Raw genomic sequence first — 26,102 nt, 5'->3', positions numbered from 1 at the left:
AATAGACAATGTCAATTAGCTCTATACGTGTTACACAATAACGCTGCTCCGCGGAGGATGACACGTGGCTGCCATAGGCTACAACCCTTTCGGCAGCGTTGACCACCTGGGAAAGCACAGCCCCTATGCCCGTGTCGCTGGCGTCAGTATCCAGGACAAAGGGCAGTGAGAAGTCGGGGTAACCCAGGGGAGGCGTGTCAGCAAGGGAATACCGAAACATGATGAACGCTTCCTCCTCTTTGCCCCAATGGAATTTCTGGCCCTTAGCGGACAGTGCATGGAGTGGCTTTGCAATGGTCGCGAAATCCCGGACAAAACAGTGGTAGTACGAGGCAAACCCCACAAAACTGCGAACCTCAGTGACCGATGTAGGGATTGGCCACGTACGAACACAAGCAGTCTTGTCAGGGTCAGTACCAACCCCTGATACACTTACCACATGGCCCAAATACTTAACAGAAGACTGCAGCAAGTGGCACTTTTGTGGTTTAAGTTTGAGGTTAGCAGCACGCACCTTGACGAAGACCGATTTCTGGTGTTGCACATGCTCGTCGAATGTGAGGCTGAAAACAATGTCGTCCAAATATATTAAACAAGTCCCACTGAAGTCCCGCCAAGGCCAGCTCCATGAGACGTTGAAAAGTGGCCGGGGCAGAATGGAGGCCCGTAGGAAGCCAATTGAAATGGAACAGCCCCTGAGGTGTGCGGAACGCAGTTTTAGGTTTTGAATCATCATCTAACGGTAACTGCCAGAATCCCGAGAGCAAGTCTTGTGTGGAAAAGAACCGGGCACCCGAGAGAGCATCCAGCGATTCGTCCATGCGGGGCTGCAGGTAGGCATCTGCCACGGAAATTTTATTTAGCTTTTGAAAATCCATGAAAAACCGGAGACCCCCATCCCGTTTCTTAACCAAAACTATGGGGGGCCCCCACGGGCTATTCGAGGGAGAGATGATGTCCGCCAACATCTCATCAACAGCCAAGCGGACATGATTTTCTCTTCAGGGCTTAGGCGATGGGAGTTAAATCGAATGGAGGGTGAATTTCCTGTGTCTATGTTATGATACAATAGGGAAGTACGGCCTATATCAAATTTACCTTGACTGAAAATGTTGCCAAATTGATTTATAAGTGCTATGAAGTCAATTCCGCTCATCCAGGGATAAGAGCGGATTCTCTTCACAAAGCCTGTCAATCCATGCTTCGTCAGAATCGTTAGCCCCAACAACACCACCCACAAGACCATCAACAGGCACGGCGTCTTCTGCTGAATGAGCAGGGGTCGCGTGCGCCAGAACGGTACTGGCCTGGATGGACCTGCATTTAACATTTGTAAAAAAGGGCTCTTGGCTTTCCGCCACGACCATCAGAGCACCCACCAAGAAGGAGGATCATGACAAGTAATTAGAGGGGGTTAAGAGGACACCCGCCTTAGGCACTGGCAATAGCAGGTGTTTCCGCAACCTCAAGGGCACCAGCATTAAAGCCTAGACACTGGCGGCCACAGAAGTCAAACGAGTAGTGGAATCCAAAAATTTCAGTCGGCGGCCCGATGGCATCTCCATACACCCTTAGTCGATTAAGATCTTAAGGGGCATCCTGGCCAAAAAAATCCGTGCCGAAAAGGCATGCCACGGCTAATGTCTTTGAGACCAAGACCGGACCCACCAATTCGATGTGACCAATTCTAATGGAGGCGATAATATGTCCCAAAATGCCCAAACTACCCCCGTTTGCAGCAACGCAAACTCCATTGACCGGACTCAATTGACCAACGCTGTGTGGCAGACGCGCCTGTGTCCACCAAAATACGTACTTCAACACCTTGAATATGACCAATAACTGCGGAGGAACCTGCCGCGGCTCCGACAACACGATGTGCAAATGCATCCCATTGGTGTACGCCCTTTGGCCACCCGGCGACCGACCGCAAACACTGTTCGTGAGATTTAACAAGGTTTGTCGTGACAAGGCGATCAGGTACCCGATCCCCACTAGATGGGTGAGGTGCGGGGAGCGGCCGAATGGATGATGTGTCGTAACTCACCTGTGGCCCTGTGGAAGAGGACAATGTGGATGCGGAGTAAGACAGAGTCCTGGCGAAGGCTTCGAAGTCGTTGCGGCAGCCCCTGGCAATGTGGCCCGGCTGGCCACATCTGAAGCATGCGGTGGGTGAAGGCCCACGCGAGGGAGGAGCCCTCGCTCACCACTGCTGTCCCAGCCGATGTCCTCCGGCACCCCTCCCGCACTGGTCGCGTGCGATGAAAGCGCACACCTGTTCATCCGCGTGTGGCGTGACGGCATCCAGTGGCCTCAGGTCCCCGGTACACGCCGCCACGCTAGGCCACTGGCGCAGGCCGAGGTGGGCCTGAATACCTTGCGCCACCTTCAGAGAGGACAGGTCGGCCTCCTCCGCGATGGACAGGATGACGCCCAGCTCCCCGCGCCAGTGAAAGCAGTCGCTCCAGTGTCAGGGAGTCAAGCGCAGCACCGTCCATGTTGGGGTAGGCTAACTGTCCGAGTGCCAACAAGGCGCTGCAAAAGGCGAGAGGCATCTCGGCCTCCCCTCGCCTCCGCAGAAAGAATTCCGGCGAGCGCTAAAGGGCGGCTCAAAAATCGTGGCCATATGAGCACACGCCAAGGGGAGCGTCGCCCGATCCGCGGCTGGAATGGAGTTGAAAGAGGCCAGGGAGTCATCATCCAACGCCATTAATAGGGCCTTGAGCGCTTCCTCCTGCGGCCACCCCACCGAGGCGTAAGCCGCCTCAAAACAGCACTGAAAAGCCGACCAATCTCCCCCAGCCACGGTGAAAGGGCGAATTGTTGGCTGACGATGAAGTTTAAAAAGATTGGACGTAAAGTCGGATGTGAACGGCGGCGTCAGTGCGGCAGAATTAATGGCGGCCAATTGCTGCGTCGCACTCAAAGATAAAATGACGCCCGAATGCTGTGTCGCACCTGAAGAAACAATGTGGTCCAGTTGCTGCATTGCACTAGAAGAAACAATGGCGGGAAGCGGTCGCTCCGACATCAGCGTGACCAGGCGCACGGCGAACTCCATGAGATGTCCGAGCTGACTGGTGATGGCCTGCCAGGTCTCCGGCGATGGTGGCCGATCGGGACCAGCCGCATCCTCCTCCTGCACCACGGGGTGCATCTCCGGGGCCCCAGACTCCGGGGGCGTTGTGGGGACCACATCCAAGCTGTCTTCGTCATCCGATTGCACCACGGGCAGGTTCTTGCGCTTCGCAGCCGACTTAGACATGACGACGGCGAAGGTAGGGAACCACTTCTGACACCAGTTGTTGTGCAGTAGAACAACGCGGAGACAAGGAATAGTATAAGGGTTATTGCCGTTTATTAAACACTTTCTCACTCGTCTTCCTACACTCACACCAGTGTAGGTGCACTCTGTCTCAGTCCTTCACCCGAACACTTAGTAACTATTTAGAGCCTACCCCGGCTATCCCCTCGGCTCTCTCACTCGTCTGCCCGGAGCGGGGAATCAGCCAACACCGCCCCAGGACGAGGAGACCCTCTTCTAGCCGCTCCTTACCCTGGCCCCCAACAACGACCCCACCCCCGTCCCAGGGTCCCCCTTAAGAACCCCTTTGGGTGGCTCCTCCCCCCAGCTTGGTACCGCCCACCTTCTCGCAAGTGCCACACGAAAGCCCCTTCCGTAACCCGTAACGTTACGTCATCCTTGGGCCCACATGACTCTCAACCCGTTCGCATCTCCTTCCGCTCGTTCCCTCATGGTATACCCACACTACTCCATTACAGTTGTATATTCATATTCTTGGTTCTTTCGGTAAAGTCACGTAGGTTGTAAAACTATACAGTTGTATAGGTTGTAAAACTATACAGTTGTATAGTTTGTAAAACTATACAGTTGTATAGTTTTACAACCTACATGCCACGTGTGAACACTCAATACCCTCACCTCCGTCCATCACCGCCCACGGTTGACCTCCAATGACCCGTTCATGGTGATCATGATCTTCAGCCATGATCAATTCACTGCTGGATGCATGCCTCTCCGCGCACCCTGCCATCTCTCCCGTGTCCCGTGAGGTGACAACCCAAGCCAGTGCCTGCAGCACACGAGCCGAGTTCACTGCTCCATATTGTAAACACAGCACACATCAATTGAGCACTGAGATAATATTGAAGCTCATAGACAGCAACACGGTCTCGCATGAGCACTTTGTCATCATTGTATATATTTATTTAATTCCCAAGTTAAATGATGAATTGGTAAAGCGTTGTGAATTTCCCGACAGGATGAAGACATTGTTCACTGGTGAAAGAGGAGTTGGCATACCGGGAACTCTGTTTATCGGTGATGAGGGTGATGGGCGGTGGGGCCAATTATTGGTGGTGATGGGGGGTGACGGGGGGAGGAACTCTGGGGGTGTTCACAGCTCAGGTAGCACAAACGAGGCGATTTCCGCTGCGTCTGCACGCATTTCTAATTTGTTGGCAAACAAGGGAATTGAAATTATGCTGACTCCAATTCTATCGAATGCCGTTGCAAAAAAGAGAGCTTTTTAATGAAAACAGAAACAACAATAATAGTGACGCGTTTATATGACACACCGCGGTGTACAAGCAACAAGGTCACCCAAGGACACCTCGGCGGCGTGTAATGGATGAGCCTCATCTCGCCTGTGACCCAGTCACCCAGATCGCGCCGATCTCATCCAAGCAGAGTTTGAGCCTGGACCGTGCTTTTGTTGGAGACCACCACGTGTGAAACGGGGCTTGGGAAAGGCCTACGTTGTGGTAAGCGGAGGGCAGCGCAGAAAAAATGCAATCGTTGTACTGTGCTTATATGCGCTCCCCGCCCTCACCAAACCCATACTGACCAGCGAGTGTTCAGATAAACCCGCGTGACGTGGGCAAGCACTCATCCAGCAGTGGATCGGTCGGCAATCGACAATCATATTTGCTTACAAGTTGAACAACGCAGCAGATATTTCGATAAGACTCTGGGTACTTATGCAGAGGCAGTGGTGATTTGTCGTCTGTGAGGATCTCGCGCCGCTTTTTCCACTGTTGCAGAGACCACCGTGCCATTGCTGGGCTCGGGGTCGCTTGGTTCACGGCCAGCCACTGCGTGTGTCCGTGTCTCCCCTGTGTTCGCCGTTCCGTGCCAACCCCAACGCCCTTTGATTTGGCCGCATCGGCTGCGGTGGTCCTCGGACTCGGGAAGAGAATTGGGCTAGGCGGAAGAGCTGCAGGACAAACCCACTTTGTGGCCAGGATTTCCAGCGAGCCAGTCGCATGCAGTTAATGTTACATCGCATTTATTTGTCGGGGTTTATTTTTGTTTCACTGAATTCACCCCAGCGCTTACTTTTGTTCTTTATTTTTTAAACATTTTTATTTTTTACAAACGCTCGAGGGAGCCGAGGAGTCTTGCGTCACGAGGTTGGCTGTAAATGGCTATAAGATGATCTCTGTGTGTACACGTGTGTGTACACGTGTGTTGGCACAGTAGGGGGCACAGCTTGTGCATCGGCCAGTCATCTCAGTCAACCCATGGTGCCTGGGTCTCCTGCAAGCGGGCGTTCCACACTTCACGTGGCCTTAGCGTGCACATAGCCTGGCACAAGCACTGTGGTGACGTCAACAGCCTTTAGTGTCGAATGGCGGTTGTTGTTGTACACGTGTGTGTGTGTGTGTACACGTGTGTGTGTGTAAGCCAGGCTCGTTGTGCCCTCCGGAGTGGGATGCCATCTTCTGCTGGCCTCCGACGCTGCCTGGACAGTGGGTGAACGTCTCGTGTCCCCATTACATCTATGACTTCAACCACAAGGGTACACGGAGCACTGTCGTCATTAACATCAACATCGTCATTAACATCAACATCGTCATCAACTTCATCTCCATCAAAATCATCATTGATGACCACCGTTAACATTATCGCCGCCATCATCATTGTCATCATTATCATTGTTATAATTGTCATCATTATCATTGTCATCAGCGTCTGTCGAAGTTGACGGTCCACACCACCTCGTGTCAGTTCCCAGACGATGACATTTGATTATTTCTGAAGCCCATTCAAAAGGTCTCTACATCATCATCATCATGACCGTTGTTGCCATCACCATCGTCATTGATCTCATTATTGATGCCATCATAATAACTGGTGACCTCTGGGAGGTCTTTTAGCTTAGGTCCTGTACGTTAGAGTATTACAGCACTAAACATTCGCAATTTCGTGGATGTGAAATATACGACTGAAATGTAATCTTATGCTTGTTCTATGCACATATAATGCAAAGTAATTTTTGTGACAAACATCGTTATTATCTTGATTTAATGATCGTGTTAGTTTTTCTGTATACCAAGTCTCCCTTCCAAAAAATAAAGTATGTTGAATTATTCATGCTTCTAAATCATATATAACGTCATAACCGCCAATATCATCAGAATCACTCTAATCAGAAACAACATTCTGTCATGAAAACGTAATAACTTGCAATCAATTAATGAATTAATGTGCACATTATATTTCTCATTACATTGCAATTATTGTGTAGTACCCAGTTCTTAACGAATAACATCGGAATACTGTACTTACCAGTATCGTCATGATCATCAACGTGGAGGCGATGAAGGCCCCGTTGGGCCAACGGTTCTTCAAACTAAACTTTAACCATTGTTATTTTACCAGGTAAGGCCCAACGAGCTATATAGCTATTTTTAAGATGTGATCTGGCTATCACAAATAATAGCTCAATGAAGTGGCTTATCATGTGGAAATGTACAGCAGCCATATACTTTAAACGCATGTCTTTAAATGTGGAGGACCCAGAGAAATATCCACACGACCACGGGGAGAGAGACATCCAAACTCCAAATATACAGGCATCTGGGTTGGGATCGAACCCACAACCTCCTGTATACCAGGCGAGGTAGTTAACATCTCTCTCCCGTTGCACCTTCCCTACTTGTTGCAGAGGTTCACGGTTGGAATCCAGTGGCTGCCCTGATTAATACTTCGATGAGTGTTAAAACTATGAGAATACTACACGCAGTCTGCTTTGAAGTTTACGTTAAAGATCCCGTGACTTCATTCACAAGAGTAGGCCATCATGCGCCGGCGTCACGGTCCACATTTTCCGAATTTGAAAAATTACACCGCAAATTACTCGATGGGGATTCTCCACACAGCAACCATCGCCACTTCCTGCAAAAAACTTGCCAGAACCATCCTGAAAAAGAGTCAGACTCAATGAGGCTTTCCTGCGTGAAAACAAGCATAATAATAGGCTGCTGATTTTTAATCCCTGGTACCGCATACTGATATGAAAGCTCGTCATTCCGCTTTATGAAAAAAACATGTACATTTAATTTGTTTTGCTGTGAAATTCTGTGTGCGGTCAATTGCTTTTAAAAATCGGCAGCATAGGATCGGTCGGGGCTGGCAGGTACGCGCGCGTTCGCGTGAAAGCGCAAGTCGCTGGGTTAATTAAAGACAAAACGGAGCCTCTAATGCAGATGGATAGACAAAGGCACGCACGCGCACAGCGTCGGGACGAATGAAATTGCCCCGAGATTGGAGAGGAAATGAAAGTGGTGCCAGGTTTCTTGTGCGATCGCGGCCCCGGATTCATTTCCATCACGCGGCCTCCGGCTCCTCCGTCGCCACGCTCCGCGCGCCCACGCCGTGCTGCTGCTGCTGCTGCGGCAAATGGAGCATTTATTTGTGCAAGCGACGACACTCTGGGTATTCTAGCGATAAGTCGGTGAAGCCTGCGTGATTAGTTTTAAGAGGTAGGGACGGTCCAGTGTCGGGAAGTTGTGCAACGGAACGTTGCGTGTTTTTTCCGTCGAATTTCATCTTCCCCTTGCAACAGCTTTCTCGATTGAAAGCGGAGCCAAATGAACGTGACGAATTGCCATGACGATGTGTTCATGGCATTCTGTTAGGATTTGACAGGCCTCTATGCACAATCAATTATCGTCATCTTCATCCAGCATTGGATTGACAAATGTACACGCATGAACGTAGTCCGTGCAATGTCATGATAGCTGAGGTAATGTACCTCGGAGCATGCGTGCTCACATGGACCATTTCATATTTCTAGCATATAAAAACTACATTTTGATTAATTAAACCAACTCCACAAAATGGTTTATTGAAGAGTATTTGTTCTATGGAGAGACTGATCTCCGTCATAGGAGTGAGGAATTACACCACGGTTAATGACCTCCCAACCGAGCGGTGCTGGGTTTTAATTCGTGGGATTCGACGGAGGGGATGGTGGAAAGTAAAATATTGGGAGACAATCGCGGATTTTGAGAGGTGCGCATTCGCAATAAATCGGCGACCCGTCCGTGATTGGCCACGCTCATATCAGCAGCAAGGCACGCGGTGCTTCGTGTGTATTTATTAAACCGCGACCGATCCCGCAAAGCCCTCTGTGCTTCTGCTGTAACGGCAACAACAACAAAACATTGGGGATAAAAAAAAATAAAAGGCAAAACAGACCGAGCAGCTACAAAGAAAAGCATATCCATGTTTTTTATTTGCCACACGCCACAGGTTTGCCACACGCCACAGGTTTGCCACACGCCACAGGTTTGCCACACGCCACAGGTTATCTCAGGTGAAGGCTGTCTTCAAGCGCCCCGAGTGACTGACCGTCATATTGTGTGGAGGCATGGAGAGAGAGTCCCGCGATTGCCCGCGCGGTCTTGGCGTTTCCCAGGCTCGCCGAGTAAACGAAGGAATGATGAAGTTGGGGGACGGCTCAGATTTGCCGCGGCTTTTTCACAATGAGAGCCCGGAGATTGAGTCGGGAAGGTGGCTGGAAGTGGAATAGGATTGCGCGTATTTGCTCGGTCACACCACACCTCGGGCCACGCGGGGTGGGGCGCGGTGAAGTTGAGTACCGTCGGCCAACATCGCTCGCCCGACTGACTGCCCCAGCAAAATGTCTCACTCTGAAATAATTATCTGCTGGATTGACACGGGGCATGGGCAGCTGTCATTTTAGCCAGTCCAGGAGCTCGCGACGGCCTTCCTTGAACATCCCTCGCGTCTCACGGGAGGTGGTTACCGCAGTCATTTCCAGTGTTTAGTGCTTTTCCAAAGATGAAGACACAGGGAATGAGAGCCAGAAAATGTGAGATAAACACTGAACGTGAGATTTTGATACATTGACTGCCATACGACCTGCCGGTCGGTCATGTTGGTCAACGTGGATCGATGGGTCAAAGGGCAATTCAAAAATACACCACCGCAGATGTCTTGACAGGGTCTATTTGTCACGTCTGGGTGGCTTGAATCCAGAGGAGGGTTGTCACCTGTTCTCGCTTGCCCATGATTATCCTGCTTTCAAAGTGGCTGTTCTGGGAAATCTGTAAGTCTTCCTCGGGTATTAAAAGTTATGTTTTTTTTTGTGGTTTGCGTGATTATACACCACTCCCGTGATTCACTTATTGGCTCTTTGTACCTGAGAGGTGCCGAGCCAGGCCATGGGTTGTGTCATGGGTCTGGACACGATCAGCATTTTTTTAGCAAAATCCCTGTGGTGTTTTAAAGTTTTCTCCCTGAATGCTAATACCAGTAGTCGCATAGATTTAATAAAATTATGATAGAGTTTAGTCAAACATGTGTAAATAGGGTTTGCCAGCACTACATCGAGCGTGGCGGCTTTGTATTAAGGATAGCATACGCAACTGACTGGTCACTCCACAGACGCACAGTCATTGGCCACCGTGCATTTGTGATTTCACCAATAACCACGGGAAAGGTTTACCGCGGGACACCCCTCCACTCGGCGCTTCGTTTCAGCCGGATCAGTGCGGAACGCCGTCCAGATAATTGTCTTGAGACCCAGCCACATCCACCGCGCCTTGTTTGCATCTAAACCTGTTCATAGGACCATAGGGAATACAGGGGACATAAAATCACATAGGATCAGTATTGATAGGCGTACCTTGTACTCTAGTGGTAGTGCCTTGTACCAAAACCTCTGCTCCCAAGCCGGGCGAGCAGCAGCGAGGTGAGAAATGAAGCGCTGGCGCCCGTGTCCCTATCCGTCAAACGAGTCCCCTCGTTGTCTTCACCGCCGGGAGAGGGCCCCGATGGCGCGGCCACCACCTGCGTAGCCCCGACGGGGGCTGAGCAGCGATAACTTCGAGGGAAATAGGAACTGAGGAACGCTCGCGAGTCGCAGTGTCGCAGCGCTGGCCCCGCTGGGCCGGAGGCCGGGGTCGACGGGCGGCTGACAGCGAACCGTGACGACATCCTCAGCAGCGGCGCTGAGCGTTGGGCAATAAAGCGGCAGGGTGCCGCATATCGAAATTAAACGACAAGCTGCTGGAGGCAAGAAGCGCAATGAAGGATGTTTCTAATTTGCAGTATATCGTATGCCTATTGTACGTGTGTGTATATATATAGCTTGTTATAACATTCAATGCACTGCGATCGCGAACTGTCCCTTTGTTTAACTCTGCCGGTACCGTCTGGCACGCCGTTACAGTTGTACATATTCAAATATACCGCACCCGTAAACATGAATAACAACAATTATTGAGTAGATTTGGTGGTAGTGCCGTTGTTATAGCGCAAGGTGATTATCACGAAGATGCAATTTCACGGACATGGTCTGCAGTTTTACAGTGGCGGGCGATGTTGCGAGGTGTCATTCATATCCATTATTTACAGGTGGGCACCGTGGTGGCGAGATGTTGACTACCTCGCCTGGTATACAGGAGGTCGTGGATTCGATCCCGACCCTGACGCCTGTATCTTTGAAGTTTGCATGTCTCTTCCCGTAGTTTGCGTCTCTCCTCCACTGTTGGTGATGATAAGCTCTATACTTAATTTATTATTTATTGCGAGATGTTCTCTTCCTCGCCTGGTTTGCAGGTTGGGAGTTCCATCCCGACCCTGACGCCTGCTGTGTATTTGGAGTTTGCGTGTCTCTCTCCCCATGGTGACATGGGATTTTCTCCTGGTCCTCCGGTTTTCCCTTCACACTTAAATTTAACATGTGTTTCGAGTATTTGGCAGCTATACATTACCACGTGATAATAAGCCACTTCGTTGAGCTGTCATTTGTGGCCAGGTTGCTTCTTAAGAAGAGCTATATAGCTCAGTGGGCCTTACCTGGTAAAACATTTAATTTTCTATTTATTTTAAATTTTGTTTTATTGTGGATTTTTTTGCTTTTATTATTTTCAATTTTTATTTTTCATTTTAGAATTTTTTGTTTTTGTTTTCTATCTACGTGACTTTACCGAAAGAACCAAGAATATAAAAAAATATAGTTTTACAGGTAATTTCTTGGACTGTAATTTCTTGGACTTTGACAAATTTGGACCATAACTCCAGCACACAGTGGCTGACTCTCTTTGCACGTCACCAGGTGATCTTTAACGTCCACTGTGAAACAAACGGCGTGTAGTGCTTCACAGTTAATACATCCACAGCAGTAGTAGCCAGGTTGGCGAGCCGATTCGAACCGTGAACCCTTGCAACAAGTGGCGAACGCCCTACCGCTGGGCCGCGTCACCGCCCAAATATATGGAAACAAAATGATTGCATGCATACAAATACGCACACTGACAGAGTAATTCACAAATGGACACAAACACAATAGCAAAGACATATCTTCTATGTGGCCTAACCACATTGTTTGGACAAGTGTTATGAGCGAGCATCCATGAAGGCAGGCACGGCACACGGGCGGGTGAGTGGCCAGAACCACGCCTGGCTGCCTTTGTATCCCAAGTGCTGATGTTTACAGACCTCCAGCTACTAATTTAAGGCTGAAATAGCCCTAGGACGCCACGGTGGCTAGATGTTAACTACATCCCCTGGTATACAGGAGGTCGTGGATTCGATCCTGACCCAGACACCTGTTGTATATTTGGAGTTTGTTCTCCCCTTCGTCATGTGGATTTTTCCCCGGGTTCTTCAGTTTTTCACCCCACATTTAAAATCAACCTGCGTTTAGAATATTTGGCTGCTATAAATTTCCAAATGATAAGCCATTTCATTGGGCTATAATTTGTGGCCAGGTCACTTCGGAAAAATAGCTATATAGCTCAGTAGGCCTTATCTGGTAAAATAAAAAATACATATAGTTTTAGGGGAGGCCCAGAACTGATATTCGCTCCTCATATTGTCTGTAAGCAGTAATTGAACTCGGGTTGCCTGGTTCGTGGCACAGTGCACTCACCACTACACTACTGCTCCCCACACTCACGTATGCGTACATACAAACACCCACACACACAGATGCACTCGCGCGCTCAGACACAAGTACAGACGCCCACACACACACAAACACATGCAAACATTCGACCTCGTATATTTATGCTCCTCTGGTGATGCTCAAAAGCTCTCAGCCCCCGTGGCTCACTCGGATCTCGACAGCAAACAGCCGAGCCCCGCAGTGATCAACACCTGGGGATTTTGGGGGCTTTAAAGGGATTTTATTTTCAAAAACCATTTCGGGTTTTTTTTTCCCCGAGCAAAAGAAGTCGTCTGGCAACCTCAAGCTGGCGTACTTTTGACAGATCCAATTCTGTCTGGGAGATTCTGGAATTACCCAAACTCGCAGCTCACACGAATCGTCAGCACAAGGTCAGCACAAGGTCACGGCTAGGTGGCTCTCCTTGAGAAAGGACAAACGTAGATATTGGTCCAGGGCTTGCGATGTGAAGTCATGAGGCAAACACGAAGCCCTCCTCTCGGAAGTGGCGCCCTTCGAGAGCGAGGCTTTCCCGTTGTGATAAATCGTGTTCAATGGAAGCGTTGGATGGGTAAGCGGTGTACCCTGGCCGGTGCTGAGCCCTACACTGCTAGAACACCGGTTTGGTTCCGTTGCCAGAAAATGTACAGTATCTTCATCGGCCATGGCCAATCAACGGCTGGATGAAGTCCTCTTCAAGCCGCCACCATCTCTCGTGATCCTGTGATGTAATAATATAATATTATCTTCCCACCAAACATGTTCCTCCTGGAATAATATTCATTTCCCCCTATGAGACAATATTCGACAATGTGTTTTTCTACTGAATATTTATACCCTTTTATCGTAATAAAGGAACCTTAACTATAACTGGAATAAATATTTGCTGGAGGGAACCGATCTTAATTCCCCTGGGGGTACAAATATGATAAAGCATGTTCATCAAAGCAATGAGTGGGTGAGAGGGTGCCCTGGCAGTTGGTGAACCCCATGCTGGTGGATCAATCGTTTGGCAGAACCGACGTTTGTTTACTGTCCTGTGACTTCCACGTGGGAATTGACTAAACGTGCCATCTCTGGTAAAGTGGACTAGAGCGATGCTGTGACATCACTCACAAGAGCGTGCTATTGTCAGGCCATACCCGAGCTCAAATCCCACATTTGTATATATTTATTCAGATATGTACATTAACTATTTATTCAAAACGGTACATGACTACCGTTTTGCCAAGTTTTCTGGAGAATGGAATTCATTTCATCGGGCTCTAGCCTGGTTAAATAAAAGACCAGAGCCGGAACTTGACATTTTGTCGTACGGGCGAGATAGCATCCTCGTGCCGATCCCTCACCACCTTCCTGCGGCACGGGCACTGTCCCCGGCACTATCCCACAAATATTTGAGTTTGCAACAAATCGCCTTGGCCACCCATTCGGGCGGTGCCCGCTCCCCCCTCACTGCAGCACTGCAGAGGAGGACACTGATTTGTTGATGCCTGTGGGGGTTGCAGGGCAGGCGTACAGACGGTGCGACGATGGTGGACAGTGGTTGGTGGCGCCCAACCAAAACAAAACGTGGACCAACTACAATGAGTGCATGCAGATGACCAGCCACGATGACAACTTGGAGGTGAGAGGACACACGCACATCCAGGGTGGCAGCGCAGTGGTCACACTCGCAGCAGGACGATGCCAGGGTTCGATTCGCCACTGGGGAACCTTCCTGTGTGTGCAGTTTGTTCTGCGTGCACTGCCTCTGGGTTTTCCGGTTAACTCCTAGAGACAAAGATCCCCCGTGTAGCCTTAACAGACTGTTGGGGCAAGTGCTGTTAGCGAGCAGCTATGAAGGTTGGCACGGCATACGAGAGGGTGGGTGGCCAGCACCACGCCCGGACGCCTTTGCCTTCCTATGGTGATGTTTTACACACCGCACCAGATCCTCATTTGAGGCTGAGTGGACCTAGGGGAGGTACAGGACCGGGTTAAAGATATGCACCACTGTTATTGGTCGTGAGCGTAAATCGAACTTGGTTCGTCGGTGTTATTTGCTCAGCGCTAACCACTGCGCCACCACCTACACAGATACACGAACACGTGTGTGTGTGTGTGTTGACACATACACAGATACACGAACACGTGTGTGTGTGTGTGTTGACAAACACGATCAGACAAAAATGGACCTCAGGTGACGGGTGGGCAGGGAGATGCCGTCAAGGACACATTGCTGGCTCGCTGCGAGAACGGCCAACGCTTCGAGAAGTGTTGCCAAGGCGTGTTGACGGTATGGTGGACGTGGATTTAAACAGTAATCGAGTTTTGGATCAGGCCACGTAATGATCTGACCAAATCTGTGTCATTATGAAACCTTCACCACCCGACCAAAAATTCAAGCATCTAGATAAATGAAGACCTTAATCTGTATTTCTCAAAAACCTCGAGGATCCTTCACGACGAGGTAGGAAGCTGAAATTTGGTCCATAAGTAGCTTTTAGGACACACAAAATAGGAAAAATAAAAACAAATTCTAGATTTTTCAGTTGAAGGCCCACCAAATCTCGATTTTAAGTTCCCCATAAACATGTCTGTGCGTGTCATTCAGAAACCTTTCAAAATACAAGATTGCGTTTTTTGTCGTTTGATAGAGCGTTAAATAGCAAATAAAATTTAAGTGAGAACCATTCTATCTTTTATTGGTTTTGAGATATTTCTGATTCAAACGGTTTTGAACAAAAAAAATACGCTTTTTAATTTGTTCAAATCGGAATACAGTAAAACCTTGGATTGCGAACATAATTCGTTCCGGAAATGTGTTTGTAATCCGAAGCACTCGTATATCCGTTGTGATCACGTGATGCGCGGCAGACAAAGCGTATACGTACTACTCGTATTGCAAGACCTTGCTCGTTTATCAAATTAATATTTAATTAAAACTTTTGCTCGTCTTGCAAAACACTCGAAGACCAAGTTACTCGCAATCCAAGGATTTACTGTAATTCGAAAACGATAAAATATAGGAGCTTCCCCTCATAGAGTATTAAGTTCATTAATTTTTTTATTGTGGTTTCCGATGGGTACGTCTTAAAATATACGAAGTTTAATCAAGTCGTCAATTTCTTGTTTCGTGGAATATACACATTTTTGAAGTAGTTGTAAGTGTCTGATCGTGGATAAAAATTATGAAAAGTCACATCAAGTTAATTATTATATTTATTGAAAACTTTTTCCTGGGGAAGACAGGGTTTATGAACTAGTAATCATAATTGGCCGCAAAAACCTATTCGTGAAGTGTTTTATTGTGTTTTGTTAGCCAGGCAGCAGCAGCAATGTCTGCCCTCAGACCACCGCTGGCCTTAGCGAACAGTGCACCATCCATAATGGTCTGTCGCCAATCTGCCTTGCACCACGCCTCCAGCTACATCCCCGCCCGTGCAGGCCTCCCTGCTCAACCCAGCAGGGGGGCCTTGGCCGCTTCGGAACTGTGCTGAGCAGGCCGCGAATCGACGTGTTAAGTGAATGATGAGGACGATGAGGAGAAAGCCCTCGGGGCCCAGTGGGGTGCCACTCGGGCAGGAGGTGGCCGTCAGGAGGCCCACCGCGGGTTTGGGGGCTGAGGTGCCGCGTTTGACGTTCGCCGCATCATCATCGCGCGGCGCTTTCAGATGCGTGTTTCTGCAGCCGTCTGGAACGCTATTGCTTCCGATATGAGGAAGCCATTGGACCTGTACACATTTAAACCGTCTAAATTAAAAACGCATTTCTTTAGAACTGCTTCTTGTGTTTTGTTTGTTGTCCTTACCCCACACCTCCGATTAGCACGGTTGGATACGTACGGTGCGAAAGACATTATACATACATACATACAAACATACGTCCGTTCAGGGTGTTAAGGTGTTCAGCCGACCGTGGTTAAACCTGGGATTCCAGGTCGAGCGAGAGGTGATGGCTTATCATAGCTCATCGGATTCCTCCAGTCTAAATAAAGACTGATTCTGATAGCCTCAGTTTGCAAACCAATACTTGCACACACACACAAACACACTCTTGTTGACACAAAGTTAACACCGTATGGGCTTAAAAGGTAGAGCATATTATAATAGGTAACGTTTCAGGCAATGACCCTTCTTCATAGTACATTCATTATTTAAATGATTTGTGTACTATGAAAAAGAGCTATTGCCTTAAACTTCACCTGTTGTATATTTTTTCCTTTTGAGGCCACATAGAGACAGTATTTAGTTGTGCTTGTGTACCACTGCCAACGCAGATGTTTTGTTGAATATTCTTACAGTTTGATGATCACTGAATTTGACTTTGATCATCAGAACATCTTTGTTTTATTGACATTAAAAATTATGAACGCTAAGAAATGATTATGTGCGTATTCTGTGTGTGCATTTATATACAACATGCATGCATGCGTGCTTGTGTTTATATTTCTTTGTGTCTTTATGTTTCCCTATGTTTATGGCTGTGAAAATGTGTATTTGCATTTGTGTGTTTGTGCAATTGTGTATGACTTGTGTGCACATGTTTGTGCATGTGTTCTTGCATGTGCATTTGCATATACTGTATGGCTCTGCATGTGTGTGTGCAGCCACTTTAGTGATGAATATATGAACCGTTCACGGGCCTCCCCTAGGTGAACTCAGCCAAAACGAGTACCTGATGCGGTGTGTAAACATCAGCACTGGGGAGACGAAGACTGCCGGGGCGTGGTGCCGAGTCGGCCTGTGTAAGTGCTCGCCAACAGCACCTTGTCCCAACAACCTGTGTAGGCTCTAGAGGACCTTTGTCTTTGTGCGAGCGTAGGAGATCCACCGCCTGTACACGCTCTCCACCATCGGCTACTCGGTGTCCATGGCCTCGCTCTTCGTCGCACTCTCCATCCTCGCCTACCTCAAGTAGGTCTGCGTGGCCACACTGGACATTCAACTGTTAATAAACTATTTTTTTATTTTACCAGGTAAGGCCCCACTGAGCTATATAGCTCTGTTTCAGAAGTGACCTGGCCACAAATGATAGCTCAATGAAGTGACTTTATTGCAGCCAAATACTCTAAACGCGTGTTGTTGATTCTAAATATGGAAGGAAAAACCCGAGGACTCGGAGAAAAAACCACGTGACCACGGGGAGAACTCCGAATATACAGGCGTCATGGTCGGGATCCAACCCATATGAGGTAGTTAACATCTCGCCACCGTGGCATCCACATTTACTTGGACCTGCTGTAGGTTTACTCGGCCTCAACGAATCCCCAGTGCTCTGTTTTAAACACCAACACTGGGCAGTGATGGCCTGTCATCCAGCACTGATCCAGCACTGTGGAAGCGAGGTTTGGTGAATCGCACAGATGCTGTGGAACCCCATGGGCGTGCCATAACCTGGCCCCTCAGGAGAGAGCAGTACAGCAAACATGTGGACTCTGTCTATTCCATCTTTTAGGGGCAGAGCGTTGCCCCCCCTGAATGACATCTCCGAGTGCTCCGGTTTACTTCCGCATGTCAACACTGACTCATTGGCTAACAACACCTTCATATGTAGAAGACCAGTTCATCACATGGTTGTTGCCTTCGCCACTTGCCTGTGGCTCCTCCTCGCGCCTCTGGGTTGTCCTCTTTCTCTGTTGGAGAGCGAGCGGTTGCTGTGTGGTGGCGCGCTGTTACGAATTGTCACCTTTATCATAAAGGTGACAAGTTGTGTGTGGTGCCAGCCACACGACCACAACGCCTTCCTGCGACGCGCAGGATTTGAAAGTTGCTCGCCAGCAGCACTCGATCCTCTTGTTTAGGCCAAACAGAGGGGGGTGATTTACAGGAGCTCAAGCAGTTGGAAAAATGCCTAAAGTCACTTTTCAGAAGCACAAATAGTCTCATCCAAATTGGACATTAATGCTCTCGTGGCATTCGTTGTTGACGAAGAGCAAAGGTGCCAACGCTCGTGTCTGCTTAAATGTCACCACAGCTCAATAGCGTCTGTGGCCAGGCCTAATTACCCTGACCCGGATAATCATCAAAAATCAATTATTGTTTTCTCTTGGCTGTCGCGCGTGTAACTGAGACGTGCGCAGCTCAGCGAGTCTTTGCAGTAAAGACACTTTAGCTGTAAATTAAAAAATCCTAATTCCATTTTAACAAGACGCCTGAAACTCCGAGCAATCTCGCCATCCCACGCTGACTGTGTGACTTGCGTGAAATGCGCGCACGCACACACGCACAGACACGCACACACACACACACACGCACACACACACACACGCACACACACACGCACACACGCGCACACACACGCGCACGAACACACACGCGCACACGCACACATGCGCGCACGCACGCACACAAGCACATGCACACAATGCACACACGCACATGCACACAATGCACACACGCACACAAGCACACGCACACAATGCATGCACGCACACGCAAGCACGCACACACACAGTCTGCGTCCTCATTCTCCCGCTATCGATGATAGCGGCTTGAGGTCTCAGTCACTTTGGCGCTGGCTGCCAGCGCCGTTTGTTGGGAGCGGCGCGGTTTGCCGCGGGCTGTGATCGCGCGCCAAACAATCACACTTATTGTGTCGATCGAACCGTAAAGACCCCCAGGATTTGAGCTCTGAGGGGGTTCGGCCGCCTCCCTTCCCAAGCAGTTTGGCAATTGATTATTTATTTGTGGCCTTTTGTAGCCCTGCGAGTAACCGAGTTAGAATGCTAAATGGGGCCGGCTTAATAGACACTAATTAAAGGGCATTTGGTAAATTGGATAGAAGCTGAAGCTGAGGATTCTGGGGCTCGTGGGCAAGCGGCGCGGTGCGCTCGGGGCGACGGCTGCGGCTGCTGCAAGAGGCGAGCCAGTGACGGACACCACCGAGGCCCCTTCCCCGCACGCTCGCGCAGCACGAACCCCTGGGGGAGTCGGGGGGATGGGGCTGGGGAGCGACGCAGGAGCCGCTGATCCCACCGATCGGATCAGCGGCTCCGCCCGACGTGGTTCCCTCCCCGTCCCGAGAGACGCAGTGCAGGTGGCGAGGTTGCCGTGGCATTCCCGAGTGAGATTCCCGTGCAGGTGCCGCGAACACCGGAATTGAGCGGCGGAGATGGTAAAGGAGAAGGCCGTCATTTGCGACAGGGAAGGGGAGGCACCCAATTTGTGGGAAAAGCACGCAAGCCGAAAGCTAGCCCTACCCCTAACTCTAACCATCTAGGCCCGTCTGGCCCTTGGGCCCTGGTGCAGTTGTTCCGCCTCACACCTGATAAATACTCCCAGCGTTTAATTTCTCACGGAATGTTTTCTGGATCGCTGGCGGATTGCGGTAGGTGACACGTGATTTGTACTTGCAGCAAGAGGTACACCGGGTGCGGTTGCGTCGGGCGTGCAGAAATATTCTGGGTCGCCAACCCAGGTGAAATTAAATTTCACCCGGGTGGAAGTAAAGCCTTCTCCCATCCTCTCCCCGCTGTGCCTAAGGAAGCTGCACTGCACACGCAACTACATCCACATGCACCTGTTCGTGTCCTTCATCCTGCGAGGGGCGAGCTTCTTCGTGTGCAACATCATGATCGAGGCGGTGATGCCCAAGGCGGGGGCCATCGTGGGCTCCTGGGCCGAGGGCGGCGACGCCGACGCGGTCTTGCTGGAGGAGCTACGGACCTTCACGGCCGTGCCGACGCTCGACAAGTCCCCCTACGTGAGTTCCCCCTCCGTCTGGCCGCTGCCCCAGTCCGCCCAGCCGTATGAATGTGTGCGTACGCGTGTTGAACTTCTTTTGCACCGTATATAGCTAACCGTCCTCATCGGCGGTGCTTGTGAATGCGTTCACCACGGTCAGTGGATCTCCAGGTCTCACGTGGTGGGGGTAAAGTTAGGGTACTCATACGTAATTTTAAAGATGTCTGGCCATTCCCCCCCTCTCCCCCATATAAATATTCAACCCCCCACAACGCGGGGTCCCCACTTGGCTGGGGCTGCAGGCACGATCCCCCCTCCCACTACGGACGGTCAGCTGTAATTCTCGTCGATTTTCTGTTCCCCACCACCCCTCCTAAAGTCCATTGGCGCATTGTAGCGGGGCTCCCGTTTTGTTGCAATAAAAACTTAAAGAAGAGAGGTGTGGTCATTGTGGAGGAGTTGAGCGAAAATATCCACGGTAGGGGGATAAAGAGAGCTCCCCCTAGTGGAGGTCCTTTAGCCAGCACTGGCAATGAGCCCGCAATCGCAACACTGCGCATTACCTTGACACAACAACGCATTGTGAGTTGTACCGCTTTGTGAGTTGTCAACAGCACTTGTCCTGCGGAGGGACTGGCGTCTGCCATGGGCACGTGGAATTTCCACCACGAGCACAGCACCAACACTCGTTTGATCAGCGAGGCACTTGGATATGACAGTTTAGTAAATAATTGAATCAGGTGAAAGCTCATTCATAAATTATATGATTGATATCAATAGATTCCGTGTTTATATAATTAAAATTGTTATATATGTATGGGGTACTTATTACACCAGTCATGTTGACCTACACACACGAACTAGCGTGGTGAAGTATGGTTAAACAACCCTCCAGACTGACATGGCCTAGCCGCGGCGTTTGACGAGCAGTGACTTGGCTAGGCCTCTAATATATCGTATCCCGAGAGTTACTTGCGAGGTATTTATAACCGTGAGCACATCGCAACGTTGCATGTAATGCATTGTCTCATTGGGCTGTCACTCGATTTCGAGGGTTTCCATTCTCTGGTTCATATTTCACTGCGCTGCAGTGTGCGAGGTCATTTATCTTGGCGCGCTGCTTCATCAACGTGAGCGTCTCTGCACGCGCGACACGCGGACACCCCCCCCCAGGGGTCCTGACCCCCACTCCGCTGCTGCAGCAGCTACTGCTGCCGCCGGTACTCGTTTTACTGCTGCTATGACTGGGGGGGGGGGGCTGCTGGGTGCTGCTGCTTCTGCTGCTGTCTATGATGCTGTTAATGATGCTTCTTCTGTTGCTGCTGCGACTGCTGCTCCAAGTCCGCCACCCCAACACTGCCCGCCCCTCCCCACCGCCGGCCGCGTCCCGTGGACACGGCGTGGCGCCGTCAGCGGCAGCAGCAGCAGCAGCAGCTCGTCGCTGCAGCAGCAGTTAGTCGCTGCAGCAGCGGCAGCAGCAGCAGCTCGTCGCTGCAGCAGCAGTTAGTCGCTGCAGCAGCGGCAGCAGCAGCAGCTCGTCGCTGCAGCAGCAGTTAGTCGCTGCAGCAGCGGCAGCAGCTCGTCGCTGCAGCAGCAGTTAGTCGCTGCAGCAGCGGCAGCAGCAGCAGCAGTTGCTGCGGGCGGCACAGCTGCCGTGGTCCGCGCCTCGGGGGTCGCGAGCGGCGTTGCGGACGAGGCAGGCGGAGCCGTCGGCGGTGGTGTGGCCGGCCCCGCGTGCTGCTCTTTGTCATCCCCTGTTGAGTCATTTGCGGGTCGTTTTTCAGCATTGAAATGTTTTGGCCAACAACAATTACATCATAAAGGTTTTTTTTGGGGTTATATCGCGAAAATATATAATTGTGTCGTTAAACCCGCTACCACCCGACACAGCCAACTAGTAAGGGGTTGTCACGTAAACAGAACATGCCAATTCGTCACTAGTACAGCACACCGGTGTGTTGGAGAGCCAAGCCACAACATTTACAATCTGAGTACGACGCTTCGCCAGTGTGTTTTTTGTTATCTGTGTGCGGAAACCGGAGATCCCAGAGGAAACCCAGGCAGAGCGCGGGGAGGGCCGGCTCACTGCTCACAGAGCGCGGGGAGGGCCGGCTCACTGCTCACAGAGCGCGGGGAGGGCCGGCTCACTGCTCACAGAGCGCGGGGAGAGCCGGCTCACTGCTCACAGAACGCGGGGAGGGCCGGCTCACTGCTCACAGAGCGCGGGGAGGGCCGGCTCACTGCTCACAGAACGGCGACTCAGACCCAGGCGCTGATCGCTGTGGGGCACCGCCGCCTCGGCGATCGTCGCCTGCACTCGCCCACGGCGCGCTGTGAGAGCGATGGGGTCCAGGGTGGAGGCGATGGGGTCCAGGGTGGAGGCGATGGGGTCCAGGGTGGAGGCGATGGGGTCCAGGGTGGAGATGATGGGGTCCAGGGTGGAGGCGATAGGGTCCAGGGTGGAGGCGATGGGGTCCAGGGTGGAGGCGATGGGGTCCAGGGTGGAGGCGATGGGGTCCAGGGTGGAGCGATGTCGCAATCGGTCCCACCCGGCACAAGTCGCTCAGCGACGACCGCGGTCGCGGCGCAGCGTCGGGGTGCCAGTAGCCCCTCCCCCCCTCCCCCCTTCCCCCCCCCCCCTCTTTCCCCCCTTTTCCTCTCACACCGCGATCACCGCGACCCGAGCCAGTGGGTCGGGGTCACGAGTGGCCTGGACCCACTCGTGACCCCGAGTGGGTCGGCCGTGGCATGGCTGAGAGGTACACCTCACCACCTCACCACTTCACCACCTCACCACCTCACCACCTCACCACCTCACCACTTCACCACCTCACCACCTCACCACCTCACCACTTCACAAACCTCACCACCTCACCACCTCACCACCTCACCACCTCACACTTCACAAACCTCACCACCTCACCACTTCACACACCTCACCACCTCACCACTTCACACACCTCACCACTTCACACACCTCACCACCTCACCACCTCACCACTTCACACACCTCACCACCTCACCACTTCACACACCTCACCACTTCACACACCTCACCACCTCACCACCTCACCACTTCACACACCTCACCACCTCACCACTTCACACACCTCACCACTTCACACACCTCACCACCTCACCACCTCACCACCTCACCACTTCACACACCTCACCACTTCACCACCTCACCACCTCACCATCTCACCACCTCACCACCTCACCACTTCACACACCTCACCACTTCACCACCTCACCACCTCACCACCTCACACTTCACAAACCTCACCACCTCACCACTTCACACTTCACCACCTCACCACCTCACCACTTCACACACCTCACCACCTCACCACCTCACCACTTCACAAACCTCACCACCTCACCACTTCACACTTCACCACCTCACCACCTCACCACTTCACCACCTCACCACCTCACCACCTCACCACCTCACCACCTCACCACCTCACCACTTCACCACCTCACCACCTCACCACTTCACACACCTCACCACCTCACCACCTCACCACCTCACCACTTCACACACCTCACCACCTCACCACCTCACCACCTCACCACCTCACCACCTCACACTTCACACACCTCACCACCTCACCACTTCACACACCTCACCACTTCACAAACCTCACCACCTCACCACCTCACCACCTCACCACCTCACCACCTCACCACCTCACCACTTCACCACCTCACCACCTCACACTTCACAAACCTCACCACCTCACCACTTCACACACCTCACCACCTCACCACCTCACCACTTCACACACCTCACCACTTCACACACCTCACCACCACGCGCCATCCCTGCAGTGTGGAGCTCATTCAAAGTGGGGTGCGGGGGGGATCATACAAAAACTCAACGTGGACATGATAGTCGATGTAAAAAATGAATACATCTAGATTATAAGAATTTAGAAGGGGGGCTGGAGCCTTCACTCCGCACATGACACCACGCTACACACACACCTACACACACCTACACACACCACCCACTACACACACACCACCCACTACACACACACACCACCCACTACATACACACACCACCCACTACACACACACACACCACCCACTGCACACACACACCACCCACTGCACACACACCAATCACTTTACACACACACTACACACACACCACCCACTACGCACACACACCACCCACTACGCACACACACCACCCACTACGCACATACCACCCACTACGCACACACACCACCCACTACGCACACACACCACTCACTACACACACACACCACCCACTACGCACACACACCACCCACTACACACACACACCACTCACTACACACACACATCACCCACTGCACACACACCACCCACTGCACACACCACTCACTACACACACACACCACCCATTGCACACACACCAATCACTTTACACACACACTACACACACACACCACCCACTACACACACACCACTCACTACACCCACGCCCCACCCACTTCACACAGACACCACCCACTATACACACCACTCACTACACACACACACCACCCACTACACACACCACCCACTACACACACACACACCACCCACTACACACACACACCACCCACTTCACACAGACACCACCCACTATACACACCACTCACTACACACACACACCACCCACTACACACACCACCCACTACACACACCACCCACTACACACACCACCCACTACACACACCACCCACTACACACACACCACCCACTACACACACACACCACCCACTACACACACCACCCACTACACACACCACTCACTACACACACACACCACCCACTACACACACACCACCCACTACACACACACACCACTCACTGCACACACCACCCACTACACACACACCACCCACTACACACACCACCCACTACACACACCACCCACTACACACACACACCACCCACTACACACACCACCCACTACACACACACCACCCACTACACACACCACCCACTACACACACCACCCACTACACACACCACCCACTACACACACACCACCCACTACACACACACACCACCCACTACACACACACCACCCACTACACACACACCACCCACTACACACACCACCCACTACACACACCACCCACTACACACACACACCACCCACTACACACACCACCCACTACACACACCACCCACTACACACACCACCCACTACACACACACACCACTCACTGCACACACACGGCCACGCCTCTGCACAGCAATCGTAATTCTCTGGTAAGTTTATCGATAATTGCCTGACTGTAGGTGCGCTATTAAAAGCACAAGATGTATTGTTTGAAACGAACCCGGGGTTTAATTGGAGGTACAAACGAGGCAGGCGGACTCGCAGGTGACGGCCCCGTAGCAGGAGACGCAGACCGGCTGGAGTTCCTCCGGCACGGCTCCGTCACTCGGAGCGACGCCGTCAGCGTCGTCCTCGCTTATCGCTTGCAGACCGCAGCCGAGGGACCGCTTCGCACGTCCCTCGGCACGACGACCCCCAATTATGCGGTGCTCCGCGTGCATTTGTCATCCTGCTGACGACCGGCTGGCCTCCTCCGAGATGCTTCTCGCATCTCGGAGGCGCCTGCTTTATTCACTGCATCGTTTGGCCCTGAAAACGAAGGCCCCGTCGATCGTCGTACGTCCGTGCGTGCGTGCGTACGACGTAATCGGCGTTGACCGCGTGGATGATTACGGTCGCGAGAGGTGGGCCGTGGCTTCAGGGAAGGCCTTCATCCAGCAGTGGATTGACCGTCGCCGATGATGACAATCGTCCCGTCAGAGCTCTGTACAAGGGACATTGCCCGCAGAGAATCCCCCGAGGGCGACGTCTGAACTGACGCGCCACTCCGTGCTCTCTCCGCAGCTGGGCTGTAAGTTGTCCGTCATCTTCTTCCTCTACTTCCTGGCCACCAACTACTACTGGGTGTTCGCCGAGGGTCTCTACCTGCACAGTTTGGTCTTCATGAGCTTCTTCTCCAACCGCACCAAACACCTGTGGACCTACATCTTCATCGGCTGGGGTGAGAGGTCATGGATACTGCGATGAACACTTTCGAAAAGTGAAAAGGGCCCATTCAAACGGGCGGGGGTGGAGGGGGGAAGTTGCAGACCGAGTGGGCAAAAGAGAGGAGTGACCTCCGACAGAGGTTGGACTGGAGGTTTTAGAGTCTTTGGCTCAAGCTGT

At 51.4% G+C, this 26,102-nt stretch overlaps 1 protein-coding gene across 2 annotated transcripts in view; it reads left to right on the top strand.

The window, feature by feature from the left end:
- The window catches only part of LOC116948740 (parathyroid hormone/parathyroid hormone-related peptide receptor-like), a 60,017-nt gene that overhangs the window by 19,505 nt on the left and 14,410 nt on the right, over positions 1–26,102 (top strand). For both annotated transcript variants that reach the window (XM_076071728.1, XM_032965776.2), the window contains exons 3-7: positions 5,712–5,822; positions 13,733–13,851; positions 17,031–17,122; positions 19,691–19,910; positions 25,782–25,938. In XM_076071728.1, the coding sequence (XP_075927843.1) occupies positions 5,712–5,822; positions 13,733–13,851; positions 17,031–17,122; positions 19,691–19,910; positions 25,782–25,938 (699 nt within the window). The remainder of the gene's footprint in view (positions 1–5,711; positions 5,823–13,732; positions 13,852–17,030; positions 17,123–19,690; positions 19,911–25,781; positions 25,939–26,102) is intronic.

This window comes from Petromyzon marinus, chromosome 34, assembly GCF_048934315.1.
Source record: "Petromyzon marinus isolate PM22_M1 ecotype Great Lakes invasive population chromosome 34, UKy_Petmar_22M1.pri1.0, whole genome shotgun sequence".
Taxonomy (NCBI): Eukaryota; Metazoa; Chordata; class Hyperoartia; order Petromyzontiformes; family Petromyzontidae; genus Petromyzon; species Petromyzon marinus.
This window is presented reverse-complemented; position numbering and strand designations above follow the sequence as displayed.